At 39.4% G+C, this 14063-nt stretch overlaps 1 protein-coding gene across 6 annotated transcripts; it reads left to right on the top strand.

The window, feature by feature from the left end:
- Window positions 1–1355: 1355 nt before the first annotated feature.
- Window positions 1356–13775, top strand: LOC107792084 (B3 domain-containing protein Os01g0723500). 6 transcript variants are annotated; one of them, XM_075226175.1, is made up of 8 exons: window positions 1356–1681; window positions 3446–3986; window positions 4613–4758; window positions 5462–5731; window positions 5831–5945; window positions 6036–6199; window positions 12738–13064; window positions 13432–13775. In XM_075226175.1, the coding sequence occupies exons 1-7, from the start codon at window positions 1616–1618 to the stop codon at window positions 13056–13058; spliced, it is 1623 nt and encodes a 540-aa protein (XP_075082276.1). In that variant the 5' UTR covers window positions 1356–1615; the 3' UTR covers window positions 13059–13064; window positions 13432–13775. The 6 variants fall into 6 exon arrangements, with proteins under 6 accessions (XP_075082276.1, XP_075082274.1, XP_075082275.1 ...); XM_075226173.1 differs by having other exon boundaries at window positions 5828–5945; XM_075226174.1 differs by having other exon boundaries at window positions 5828–5945; window positions 13426–13775.
- Window positions 13776–14063: the final 288 nt, after the last annotated feature.

Genomic DNA, 14063 nt, shown 5'->3' with positions numbered 1-14063 from the left:
CCCCTCCCCCCAACAACACCCTCTTTTTTCTCCCTTCCTACTTTTCATCGCTGAGATGTTCTGGAATTTATACTTGCTTATTCTTTTTCAAAGAAATTGCATTTGGCATAGGGATGCAATAAGAAAATTAAATAATTATATTTATTGGTAGTTTTGTGGGTCCTATCCTAAGTTAAAGTTACTTCATGATTCAATTTACAGTTCGGATGTAATGTCTAGGTTGATAGATTTCATGAAGAATGTGATTTAGTGGTGTTGGTAGGTTTTTTTTTAGGCAACTATTTTCTGAAAACTATTTAGTGATGTACGTTTCTCCCCTCCCCAGCCTCTTCTTTCTCCCTTCCCCCTTTTGTTGTGAACATCCCACCCCTACCCCCACCTCCAAATCCAGATAACAAATCCTTCATATTTTTCCTTCTATCTGCATAGATCACCATAACATTAGCAGATTCTCATATATTTACATCTCAAAAAGCAAAAACAAACTCAATCATTATTCAAGTCAATCTTCAACAAAGATCCAGGTTCAAGATTCAGTTTAATTCTCTTCTGGTTCATCAAAATTTGGATCGTTTGCATGAATCGCCACTTTCTTGGCGTGGCCAATTTCATCATTTGAGTAAAAAATACCTAAATGACTATTTATCGACGGAATAGTGAGACAGAGAAGGGAGATGAGAATGCAGAAGGGATATGAGATGGACAAGGAAGAAAAATCTGCGAATTTGAGGGAAGAGAGATGAGAGGGAGACATTGATTTTCTTTTTCTTTTTCTTTAAGGAAGCAGTATTTAATAAGTGTTTTTAGTATATAAAATATAAAAAATAACGTGGAATATGTTGTGTCATCCACGTCAAGCAAGTAAGATACACACACGGTCAAAGGGGTTTAAAATATAGATTTTGAACAAGTTAAAGTGTCTGGACGAAAAAAAGTGAAGTAGGAGGACCGACATGACAAAGTGACACAAATATAAGTGCCATTTAGACAATTCTGCCTTTTCTAATTTCTCAACTATGCTATTCAATTTTGTCATCCAAATCCTAATTATCATTTGTATTAATATCTCTTTTCGAAGTAAAATTGGCCCTTTTTAATTCCAAAAAAAATTAATAATATGGGAAAATGGCAATTGGAAATTTGGAACTTTTTTGACACCTTGGATCTAATTCATAACATCACAAGTATTGTACTTTCTTTCTTCACTTGACCAACGCGCCTTCATTTCCACGTACGCGTCACAGCCCTTCAACTACTGCAGAAACCAAACAATTTGTTCTGCGTGTAACTCACGCTTCATCTCACAATGGGTACTACAGGAATTTCACTTACCCCCCACCCCCGCCAGCTCTTTCGTGTCATTTCTCTATGCAGAAATTGTTACTCCAATTTCACCTAAAATTTCTCCATTTTAGGCGTGAATCGAATTTTCACTTTTCTCGATTTTCAGTATTTGCTTTATGAATTTGATTACTTTGTGTTTGTTTGTTTACTTAATTTTACATTCCCAGATTCATAAATGACATTCTAAGAAAAATGGAATTGAAGAATTTTTTTTGGGGTTCTTTAGGGTTTTAACTTCAAAATTTAGGTTTAAGAGGAGACTAATACAGAAATGTGGGATGCAAGAAGGCCTCATTTTCTTGTGGGTTTTAACCCTTCAATCCATTCTGAAACATTGGTAAGCATTAGTTGCTTCACAATTTGTTGGTACATTCCTGTTTGCTGCATTATTATTGTTTTTTATTTAGCTGCTGTTTTAGTTAATATTTTTTGTTGAGTACTTTAAACTGAAGGTAGTTCACTTAGTAAACAATTATGTTATACCTATATGAGTATTGGATGTGCTATGTATCAGACATTGGTTCATTCGATGTTTAAGTTTAACAAACTTTATAATCTTTTCTAAACTGAGGTGTTAGCACTTAGAATGCAGTGGTTTCCATAGCAATGAGCTACATAGGGCTAACTTGTGATACCTCCTGAGGAGTACGTAGGCGGCCCTATTCTTCTTGTTCCTAAAGAAAAGATTGGATCGAGATAAAGCACCCTTCAGTATCTGTTTTGTGTGGATGTTTCGAATTACATTGCTCTTGAAACGACTTGCCTCCTGCATTTTAAATAATGAAATGATTTATTATAAGAACAACTGAGGAACTTAGTCTTATATTTGGTAAGCTACAACTGGATATATTCAATGGGAAATAGAGCAGATGCCTTTCTGTGTTGACTGCATTTGTCTGTGTGCTTGAACTTCTTGTGTTAACTGCTGCCCATAGATATTCAGTGAGACGTATCATGGATGCCTTCCCGTGCAGACTATGTTTATCTATGTGCTTGGCCTTCTCATCAGCCTTCTGGAGGCGATGTATATATTGAGATGCTATGACTTGTAATTTGATATATATAATCGAAATTCGAAACCAAGCAGTTGACGAATATTACTTTGGAGATGATTATTGGTATTTTCCGGTGTTTTAAAAGGCGTGAGCGTAAGGCGGGGCGTTTTACAAATGCCTCAGCGGGGCGTAAGCCCCATAGGTATTTAATTTTTAATATTTTATAAAATAATATAATGACAGTTAATATTTATAAACAGGTAAAATTGCATAAAAATTGAAGAAAACTATATATATGTGTGCTCCATCCCCACAAAAAACTAATCAAAACAATCTATTATATATACGTTACTTACAAGCACAAGTAACTTGAGTCTAAAAGAATAAAGTTTTCTATATGAAGGAACAAAAAGGATGATTAACCTGCAATTTGAACTTTGAATTTGCTGCTATGAAGAAAAATGTAGTTCTCTTTGTATTTGTAAAAAAAATTAAACATTTGTTGCTTTTGGGAGATATTAGCAGACTAGCGGACAAGATACAAATTTGGAAAAACCATGAATTAGGGCTTAAATCAATAAAAAAGGTCTTTACTTTTAAATTTAATACTTTTGAGTTCCTTTTTTAACCTTTTGAGTAATTACCAAACTGACTTTTGAGAATTTTGGTATTATATGAAGGACTAATTCAACAAATTTTATTTTAATTTGAAAACATTCTCTAGGGCTTACACCTTACTAAAAAATCGCGCTCCGAACGCCCGGGTGTACGCCCCGAACGCCCGGACGTACGCCCCGAACGCCCGGGCGTACGCCCCAAATTGCAGGGCGTACGCCTCTTGAGACTTTCGCCCCACACCATCGCCCGGGGTGTTTTTGGTACGCCTCGCCCCGGGGCTCGCCCCAGAAACGCCTTTTAAAACAGAGGTATTTTCCATTGAGATTAATTGATGTAGCATTCAATGACGAGTTATGTTGTTGAAGTTCATAGTCTTTCTTAAGAAACTAACTTGATCTTTTTGGCAATATATTTAGCATTTTGCTGAAAAAGACCAGATTGGTCAACTCTTGCAAAGTTCATTAACTGTTCTGAATTCTCTGTTGCAGAAAATTCCATCAAAATTCATTAAACATATGGAAGGAAAAGCTTCTGGAACAGCATTTTTGGTGGGTCCCAGTGGAAATTCTTGGCCTATGGACTTAATACAGCAAGATGATGGTTTATTCTTCCACAATGGATGGGCTTCATTAGTTAAAGATCACTGCCTTGAAAGTGGGGATGCTTTGGTTTTCAGATATGACGGTGATTTGCATTTCACTGTGCTAGCATTTGATGAAAGTTCATGTGAGAAGGAAGCTGCTTATAACGCTGACTGCAGTCAAGGAGCAACAAACTTGTACAATCTTGCTTTGAAAAAAAGAGACCGAGGAAACTCAGCTTTACTAGAATGCGTTGTTGAAGGTGTTCCTAAGAAAATGCGAAGCACTCAGATCCCTTCCGAATGCACAGCAGAAGACGCAGTTTGCTCAAATGGAAGAATTTATACTTCTAGCTTTCTGAATGAAATGGAGAATGCTGGAAATGCATCAAGCAATACAGTTACCATCGCTGTGCCATCTCAAACAGAGATTGTCTGCAGTAACTCAGGTAAATGGTTAGATTATAGTTTATTACATTATTCTTGGCAGTTCGATTCTCTAGTTTGAGAAGTGTTGTTTGAGTTTGCCAGAAGTTTAATTAAGCCCAATTTGATGTTACAATTCCTATTAATTATTAAAAGTCAGTTAGTAAACAACAATATTTCCCATTGAATTGCAACCGCCTCATCTAGAAGCTTTAGCTATAAGGGAGCGAACACTTCTATTTGTATATTTAGGTTTGCGACAAGCTTCCACAGGTGTTTGCCTGATTCTTTTTCCTGGGTGCACGTTGGAACATTTTTCCTTTTTGCGTTCAGTGACTAGTGAGACTTGACCTCAAGGTTTTTGTCTGATATCATGTTGAATTGTGTGACCACCTCATCTAAAAATTTAAACTGTTGGAGGAGACACTTATATTTTGATATATTTTAGGTCTTTATCACTTAGTAATGTAAGTTCTTATAGTGCAAAGCATTTGTATACGTTGTTGCCCTGCATTTCTATTACGAATTATCCTTTTTTTTTTCTTTCTGTTTTCTTAATAGAAAGGAAATTCAGTTGTTAGCAACAGCTATATTGCAAAATTGTCAGTTACAAATTTGGAAAATTTATTGTATTTTGAATCTAAAGCAGAGGTGAAAACAGGCAATGGTACCTCCGAAGAACCTATGTGGTTGTCTGCACAAGAAGCAGAAAAGGTTGCCCGTTCGTTTACCTCGAGTTTCCCCAACTTTACGAAAGTTATGAAGAGATTCAACGTTAGTGGTTCATACACCCTGGTGAGTAGGTCTTCTGTTTTCTCTAAAACAACATTTCTTGTGATTCTTGGTGCAACTACAAAATATTATGAGTAATCTTAGCTTCTGTAATGTCTTGCCTCAACATTTCTTGCTATCTATGACTGCATTGAATGAGCTGTCATATCTTCTTTGACAATAAGGAATGTTGTGGTTGAGAATTATGTGCAACGTGGTAAAGTTGTTTAGCTTGTTATATTTTTGTGTGCCAAGTGCCAACAATATCTGAACTGCCCACTGATGTTTCTATTTATTTTAATAGCTGCATATTTGTCCTTAACCTGCCTATTTTATATTGAACCACAAGGCTATTTTGTTGATGTTGCCATCTTTTTTGTTGTTGTTGTTGTTGACTATATCTCTACCCTCCCCAGACCCCACTAGTGGGATTATTACTGGGTTGTTGTTGTTGTTGTTGTTGTCTATATTACAACAATCTAATCCAGCAAGGTAGTTGTGGCGTTCAGTTCCCTTTGTAGCTTTCTGTATCATTATGTTGATTTGTTGTATGCCTAAGCTTTTCCATGTTGGATTTGCTTCATCTTAGGAGATGATTCACTCTGAGAACATTGGCTTTATTTGATGTTTAGTTTGGAGTAATATTGCATTAGACAAGTTTATTCTCCTTTCGCCACCTGCACAAGCATCACTTGGTTTGTTGATCTCCTTCATATTTGCTTGACAGAACATCCCTTATCAATTTGCCACAGAACACCTACCCAAATGCAAAGTGAAGATTTTACTTCACAATTTAAAGGGAAAAACTTGGACCGTGAATTCAATCCCGACTACAAGAGTACAAACATCACATACCTTTTGCGGAGGGTGGTTATCCTTTGTTCGTGACAATAACATTGATTTGGGAGATATCTGCATCTTTGAGCTTGTCCGTAAGTGTGAATTGCGCGTGCATGTTCTGAGGGTGGAAAAGGAAGGAAATGATTACAGTAGTAAGGTAGTTAAACTAGCTGCTGATTATGCTGCCACCTCGGTTAAAATTTCTGAATGTAAGTTGACGAAAGTGGGAGAAAATTCTGTTCACTGTTTACAGCAGGTAGCAAAGGCCAAGACATTTGCTAAAAAAGGATCTGCTCATGGCAAAGAGAAACATAGTAATATGTTGAAGAGTCATCAGCTCTGTTTGTCAAAGATTAGCAGTGGAGATTCAGGTGAATTCACACGGTGATTAACTAACTTATTTTAGCTGTCCTTCCTCACACAACACATATTGAAACTTTTCAACTTTCATTCTCGAACAGTAATCAGGAAACCTGCTCAGGATAAACAGGGTTCTTTCACCAAAAGCTGCATGTCAATGAAATCAGTACCTGAAGAGAAATTAGCTGCTGAATCTTTCATTTCTAATTTTCCTCATTTTGTAAGAATCATGAAAAAGTTCAATATTAGTGGCTCTTACACTCTGGTGAGTAGTTTTTTGCATGTTATATCTTTTTATATATTGTTATTGTCCAGACGTTTTCCATCCCATTTGATTCATTCATTATTTCTCAAATTATATGTCAAGGACATTGTTTGCCAACATGACGAATGATTTCCCGTGTAGAATCTAGATGCCTACTGGACTTAACACCTAATTTAGTGTCTAATGCATTTGAAGAGTACAAAGTTAATTACTGTCAGAATTCAAGTGCTATTTTGTAGCTCTTGATGTTCTAAAATATTTATGTGCACTCACTTTTGAGCTTTGACAATACACTGTTCTTCTAGATATGTTCTTTTGCCTCTTTATAGAGCTGATGTGTTTGGTAGTTGAACCCTCTTTGCCTTCTAACAGAATGTTCTTGTTTGATAAGGGCCTTCTAACAGAACATACGATCAACTACAAAAATCATAAAATTGTCATCCGAGTGAATCTTCTGCCTCAATTTTTGCTTATAAGCAAGGCAATTGTAGGTGCTCTTTGTGAACGATGTGAATCTTGGTAGTGATACCTTTTTTTTTTTTTTTTTTTTTTTGTAGTGAGACCTATAAGGGTAGTTATAAACCTTTTGAACCTAAAAAAAGGTAATTATGAATTTAGTGGTGTCTATGTTTTATTGGTCATACATAAAAGTAAATGCATTTAAGAGAAGATAATGTCCCATAACATTTAACACAATTCCATTTTAATACAACTTCCACAATTTTAGATATTTCAGTTTCATTCAACTGTTCACATTTTAAACTTCAATATGATGTTTTTTCTATCAAATAAACTTTTCAACCGCTACTTTAATACTTAAAAAGAACTGCTATTTTAATACTTTTCTTCACTAATACTAATACAAATTTATGTCGAAATAAGATCTTAAACTTCGTGCCTAGTACCGTCACACAAAATAAGATGGAAGAAGTAATATTGGTCAGATTTGTTTCTTTCCTCTGGAGCGAACAAAGAAAGATATAAGGAAGCTAGGAGGGAGGCGAAATTAGCGGTCACGGAGGCTAAGACTGCTGCGTTTGGGCGGCTGTATGAGGAACTGGGGGGGTAAAGGTGGGGACAAGAAGTTATTTCGGTTGGCCAAAGCGAGAGAGAGGAAGGCTCGTGATCTGGATCAAGTGAGGTGCATCAAAGACGAGGAAGGTCGTGTATTGATGGAAGAGGCCCAGACTAAGCAGAGATGACAGTCGTACTTTCATAGACTTCTGAATGAAGAGGGGGACGAAAACATTGTGTTAGGGGAATTGGCGCACTCTGAGAGTCACCAAGACTTTAGGTACTGTAGTCGTATTAAGGTGGAGGAGGTCGTGGGAGCAATGCGTAAGATGAGCCAGGGCAAAGCGACCGGACCAAACGAGATTCCAGTAGAATTTTGGAGGTATGTGGGTAGAGCAGGCTTGGAGTGGCTGACTGAGCTGTTTAATGTTATTTTTAGGACGAAGAGGATACCGGATGAGTGGAGGTGGAGTACGATGATCCCGCTGTACAAGAACAAAGGGGATATCCAGAATTGTAACAACTATAGGGGTATTAAGTTACTAAGTCATACCATGAAAGTTTGGGAAATGATGGTGGAAGGGAGGGTAAGGAGGGCAGTGTCTACATCAGAAAACCAGTTCAGGTTCATGCCAGGTCGTTCTACTACGGAAGCTATCCACCTTATCAGGAGGTTGGTGGAATAGTACAGAGATAGGAAAAGAGGGATTTGCACATGGTATTTATTGATCTAGAGAAGGCGTATGACATGGTCCCTCGGGACGTTCTTTGGAGATGCCTGAAGGTGAAAGGTGTGCCGGTAGCTTATATTAGGGCGATAAAGGATTTGTATGATGGAGCTAAGACTCGGGTTAGGACTGTGGGAGGTGACTCGGAGCCTTTTCCGGTGGTTATGGGGTTACACCAAGGATCTGCGCGCAGCCCATTCCTATTTGCCTTGGTGATGGACGCACTGACACACCATATTCAAGGGGAGGCGCCATGGTGTATGCTGTTCGCTGATGATATAGTTCTGATTGATGAGACGAGAGGCGACGTGTCACGACCCAAAATCCAACTAGTCGTGATGGCAACTAACCCAACCCGCTAGGTAAGCCAATTAACAACTATCCAATTCCAATAATATTAATAAGACAATTATTCAAAAGAAATTATCTGAATCTTATACGTTTCCAAAGGACTGGTAGTACAAATCATGAGTTTCTAAGAATAGAGTTTACAAAGCTGAAATGAAGTAAATACATCATCTGTTTGAAAAGTATATAAACAGAGTTTTATAGATCTAAGGCTACCATGAACAAGAGGCAGCTACAACCGGGACGCAGGTACATCTTCAATACTGGCTCCCATCGATCACAACAACGTCAGCCGTCAATATCTGCACGCAAGGTGCAGAAGTGTAGTATGAGTACAACCGACCCCATGTACTCAATAAGTAACAAACCTAACCTTAGGTTGAAAGTAGTGACGAGCTAACACAAAGGTCGGGTCCAACACCAATATTCCACAACAGTTCATAACAACATAGTACAAGTAACAAAAGAGGTATCTCAGAAATAAAATGTTCAGTTCGTTCACAGTTCCAGAAAAATAGACATTTCTTTTCAAGTATCTCAGTGAAAACCCAAATCTTTTACCGAAAAAGCCAAAATACGAGTAAGTTTGAAATCTGTGATTTTTCCCAAAAATCCTTTCAATAATGATTAAGATGTCTCATTTTCTTTCAAATATTCAATGTAAAACAAATGCATCACTATGCCCATATGTCAACATGTGTGAGAAGTCATAAATGACGTGATACTATACAACATGAGGAAAAATGCATCTCTATGCCTGTATGTCAAGTGTGCATGCCAAATGCGATGCAAATCAGTGATAAAGATCATATGCATACTCTCAGAGTACCAATTCACTCAGTCCTCCCAGTCACTCAGAACTCGGCACTCGACACTCGACACTCGCACTTAGTAGGTACCTGCGCTCACTGGGGGTGTGCAGACTCCGAGGGGCTCCTACAGCCCAAGCGCTATTATCCGCACGGACAACTCATGTGCTGCACGGATAACTCACGTGCTGCACGGACAATTCACGTGTCATAATATGAATATCTGGAATCGCACGTACAACTGACGTTCTGCACGGACAACTGACGTGCTATAGTAAGCCAATCTTACCCGCTGCGGCGTGCAGCCCGATCCCATAATCGTCCTCACAATCATGCCCTCGGCCTCACTCAGTCATCAATCTCTCCAGTCTGTCGGGCTCACAATGTCATGATACTAGCCCAAAAACAATAATATGATGCATCAATAAATAACAACATAGACTGAGATATGATATGCATGTGAATGCGTATGACTGAGTATGTAATGCAATCAAAGCAGATTACTCAACAACAGAAATGACCTCAGTGGGTCCCAACAGGATAAGCATGTAGCCTAGAACATGGTTTCTAACATAATCACAGCTCGATAACTCTAGTACATAGAGATTTCATGATTTCAGACAAGTTCAGGTAACTACACAGTACCATAGAAATAATGGAAATCACAATTCACACGGTGCACGCCCACACGCCCGTCACCTAGCATGTGCGTCACCTCAAAACCAAACACATAACATGTATATTCAGGGTTCATACCCTCTGCTCCAAGATTAGAAGAGTTACTTACCTCGAACAAGCCAATACTAATGCCGAGCAAGCCAAACGATGCTCCAAAGATGCCATCCCGCGCGTTCCGACCTCCGAACGGCTTGAAACTAACCAAAAACAACTCAAGTACATCAAACAATGCTAAAGGAACCAATCCCGATTGAAAAAGATCAAATCTTGAATCAAAAGCCCAAAACCGGCCAAAAGCCCAACCCGGGCCCGCACCTCGGAACCCGACAAAATTTACAAAATTCATCAACCCATTCAATTACGAGTCCAACCATACTAGTTTCACTCAAATCCGACTCCAATTCGATGTTCAAAACTCAAAAATTCATATTATGAAACTTTAGGCCAAAAGCCCCAATTTCCTCTATAAAATTCACAATCCAATTACCAAAATCGAAGGTAGAGTCGTGATATAAAATAAAAAAGAGTCGTGATATAAAATAAAAAATGAGTAGGGAACACTTACCCCAGTCCACAAGATGAAAATTGCTTCAAGAATCGCCTCAATCCGAACTCCATAGCTCCAAAAATGTAAAAATGGCCGAAACCCTCGAAATAGAGTTCTTTGTACTTCTGCCCAGGCATCCTCTTACGCGAATGCGGTAGAAGCCTCGCATTCGCGAAGTACAAACCCACACTGCCTCACTTTGCACTACGCGTTCGCGGCAAAACCCTCACGAACGCGATGAAACACACTACCAGACTTCCACGATCACGAACGACTCACTGCGAACGCGATGAAGAATCCATATAGACTGACCAACCCCCGCTCAACACTACGCGAATGCATAGCCATGGACGCGGACGCAAAGACTACAATCTTCAATCCAGTGCGAACGTGACCTCAAAAGCGCGAACGCGAAGAACAAATAGCTCCACTGACCAAACACCTTTCGCGATCGCGGCCAAGCCTTCGCGATCGCGAAGAACGTCAGAAGCAACAGGTAACAACAGAAAAACCAGCAATCCAAAAACCATTTGAAATGATCCGAACTACGTTCGAAACTCACCCGAGCCCCTCGGGACCCCGTCCAAATGTACCAACAAGTCCCATAACATAATACGGAGCTACGCGAGGCCTCAAATCACACATAACAACATTAAAACGACGAATCGCACCTCAAATCAAAATCTATGAACTTTGAAACTTCAAACTTTCACAACCGATGCCGAAACCTATCAAATCACGTCCGATTGACCTCAAATTTTGCACACAAGTCACATTTGACATTACGGACCTGCTCCAACTTCCGAAATCGGAATCCGACCCCGATATCAAAAAGTCCACTCCCGGTCAAACTTTCCAAAATTTCAACTTTCGCCATTTCGAGCCAAATTCGACCACGGACCTCCAAATCACAATCCGGATGCGCTTCTAAGTCCAAAAATCATCCAACGGAGCTAACAGAACCATCAAAATTCCAATTCGAGGTCAAATGCTAAAAAGTCAAACTTGGTCAACTCTTTCGAATTTAAAGCTCCCTAATTGAGAATCATTTTTTCAAATCAGTCCCGAATAACCTGAAAATCAAAACCGACGATTCACACAAGTCAAAATACCTGATACGGAGCTACTCACGCCCGTAAACTATTGAGCGAAGTGCAAATGCTCAAAACGACCGGTTGGGTCGTTACACGACGTTAATGAGAGACTGGAGGTATGGAGGCAGGTCCTGGAGTCTAAAGGTTTCAAGTTAAGTAGGACCAAGACGGAATATTTGGAGTGCAAGTTCAGAGATGTGGAGGTGAGGCTTGACTCGCAAGTCATCCCTAAGAGAGAGAGTTTCAAGTACGTAGGGTCAATTATCCAGGGAGATGGGGAAATAGATATCACGCACCGTATCGGGATGGGGTGGATGAAATGGAGGTTAGCGTCTGGAGTCCTGTGTGACAAAAATGTGCCACTGAAACTTAAAGGTAAGTTCTATGGAGCGGTGGTTAGACCGGCCATGCTGTATGGGGCTGAGTGTTGGCCAGTCAAGAATTCTCATATCCAGAAGATGAAAGTAGCCGAAATGAGGATGTTGAGATGGATGTGCGAGCACACTAGGCTGGATAAGATTAGCAATGAAGATATTCGGGAGAGGGTGGGCGTGGCTCCCATGGACGACAAGATGCGGGAAGCGAGACTTAGATGGTTCGGGCACGTGCGGAGGAGCCTAGATGCCCCGGTTAGGAGGTGTAAACGGTTGGCTTTGACAGGTACGAGGAGAGGTAGAGGGCGGCCTAAGAAGTATTGGGGCGAGGTGATCAGGCAGGACATAGCGCAACTTCAAATTTCCGAGGACATGGCCCTGGATAGGGAGGTGTGGAGGTCGAGCATTAAGGTTATAGGTTAGGGGGTAGTTGACCGTTTTTTTTCCTCGTTGTTCCGGCTAGTCTGATAGTGTTTTGTCTAGGACTGCTAGCGGTTTTTGTTTCATCACACTATTTTGATTTTCAATTTTTATTATTACCATAATTATTGTCCTTCCACTTATTTGTTGTCTCTTACAGTGCTGATATTATTTGTCTGGTTTCTGCTGTTGTTATAGATCTTCTCTCGGAAACAGCCTCTCTACCCTCCGGGGTAGGGGTAAGGTCTGCGTACACTCTACCCTCCTAGATCCCACTAGTGAGATTATTACTGGGTTTTTGTTGCTGTTGTATTTGTTTCTTTTCCCTATCTTTATTATTTTTTGAGGGCATAATAACATTTTCACTATATGGGGGTAGAAATTCTACCATAGAATGTTTGTAAATCTTGACATATTTCTGTTGATAATTGTTCCTTAGGCCAATTTAAGGTGTTGGGTATTGTGGCATTTCTGGTACTGTTTGCTTTAAATTCATATTCTGAGAGCCTTCTATTTCTCTTAACAGAAAGTTCCATATCAGTTCTCAATGGAACACCTCCCAAACTGCAGAACGGAGATCGTGCTTCGTAACTTGAAAGGAGACTGTTGGACTGTAAATTCAATTCCGACTATGAAGGTACAAACGCTGCACACATTTTGTGGAGGATGGTCGGCATTTGTCAGAGATAATGACATCCAGATGGGAGATATCTGCATATTTGAGCTAGTTGGGAAATATGAAATGCGTGTACATATATGTGCAATTGGGAAGAAGGGGTTAGATTACCGAAACGGGATAACTTCTAATGAATCGGCTATTCGATGTAACACGCAAAAGAATGCATAATACAAGGTGAGGGTTAAACTCTCTTTAATTCTAATAAGTATGGTTCCATTGCATTTGGTAGAGAAGTATCAATAGTTATTCATAAGGTTGCACTTTGGCTACTAGAAGCTTTCAAAATCAGTACACCTTGCTGTTCCGCCACATTTTTTTCCAAAACATTGAGAGAGTAGTCATATGAGTGTCACATGCCTTTTTACAGTTTTGTTCTTTTCAAATTGGAAGAGTCCCAAAACACTGTTGCTGTATTTTTGAAAGCCTATGTTGCCAAACTCTGTTTTCTATCAACCCACGGACGTTTCTGAACTCTTTTTATCAACCTACGGATGTTTCTGTTCAATTCCATCTCCAGGTGCCTAATTACTCTTAGTTTCAGGCCTGGCTTTTTGCTAGAAGTGGATGCATTGGATTAGAAAAGGAATACACGCAAATGTTATGGAGAAGCTTAAAGTAAATCATCTAACATTTGACCAGGTTGGACAGTGCATCAGTCGCTTAGATGTTTTGTTCTAGGTGTTTTCTAAGCACTCATGTTCGGACTTTGTGTTAGTTTAAATACTGTGCGAAAAGCTTCTCATTTTCTTGGTGTCATAGATTTCCCTTTGTAAATAATTCATGTGTCAGTAAGTTAATTGCCAGGAAACTCTGCTGTTGTCTGTATATGTAAAAACAGAAATTGGGACATCTAGAATGAGAAATTGAAGTTTCGCTCAGCTGAAATGAGTTCGAAGTAGCACCAACTTTGTCACTTTAGATTCATTTAAACTGTTACATTATCACTCTCATATATGTGCTGTCTTGGGCTCACGAGCTTCTGGATTGATCTGAAAGTTGCAGCTTATGAATTCTGCCTTCCACTGGTATTCTCATGGCCAGCGGCCTATACCCCCTATACAGCTCAAGTGTCCCTTTTTCCTTGTTATTGTTTGTAATAGCGGTATTCCTTTCCTCTGTTTCCTCTTCATATTAGTAATCAATACTGCGAACTCGATCATCTTTCTCCCTTTG

The sequence above is a fragment of the Nicotiana tabacum genome, chromosome 12 (genome assembly GCF_000715075.1).
Source record: "Nicotiana tabacum cultivar K326 chromosome 12, ASM71507v2, whole genome shotgun sequence".
In the NCBI taxonomy this organism is placed as follows: Eukaryota; Viridiplantae; Streptophyta; class Magnoliopsida; order Solanales; family Solanaceae; genus Nicotiana; species Nicotiana tabacum.
The sequence above is the reverse complement of the archived record's forward strand: the minus strand, read 5'-3'. Positions and strand labels throughout refer to the sequence as shown.

Coding starts and splice junctions, on each gene's coding strand:
- LOC107792084 (XM_075226173.1), top strand. CDS start 1,616: ATGTGGGATGCAAGAAGGCCTCATTTTCTTGTGGGTTTTAACCCTTCA. Junction 5,732..5,827: donor GAAATGATTACAGTAGTAAG/GTAGTTAAACTA, acceptor CACTGTTTACAG/CAGGTAGCAAAGGCCAAGAC. Junction 5,946..6,035: donor GATTAGCAGTGGAGATTCAG/GTGAATTCACAC, acceptor ATTCTCGAACAG/TAATCAGGAAACCTGCTCAG.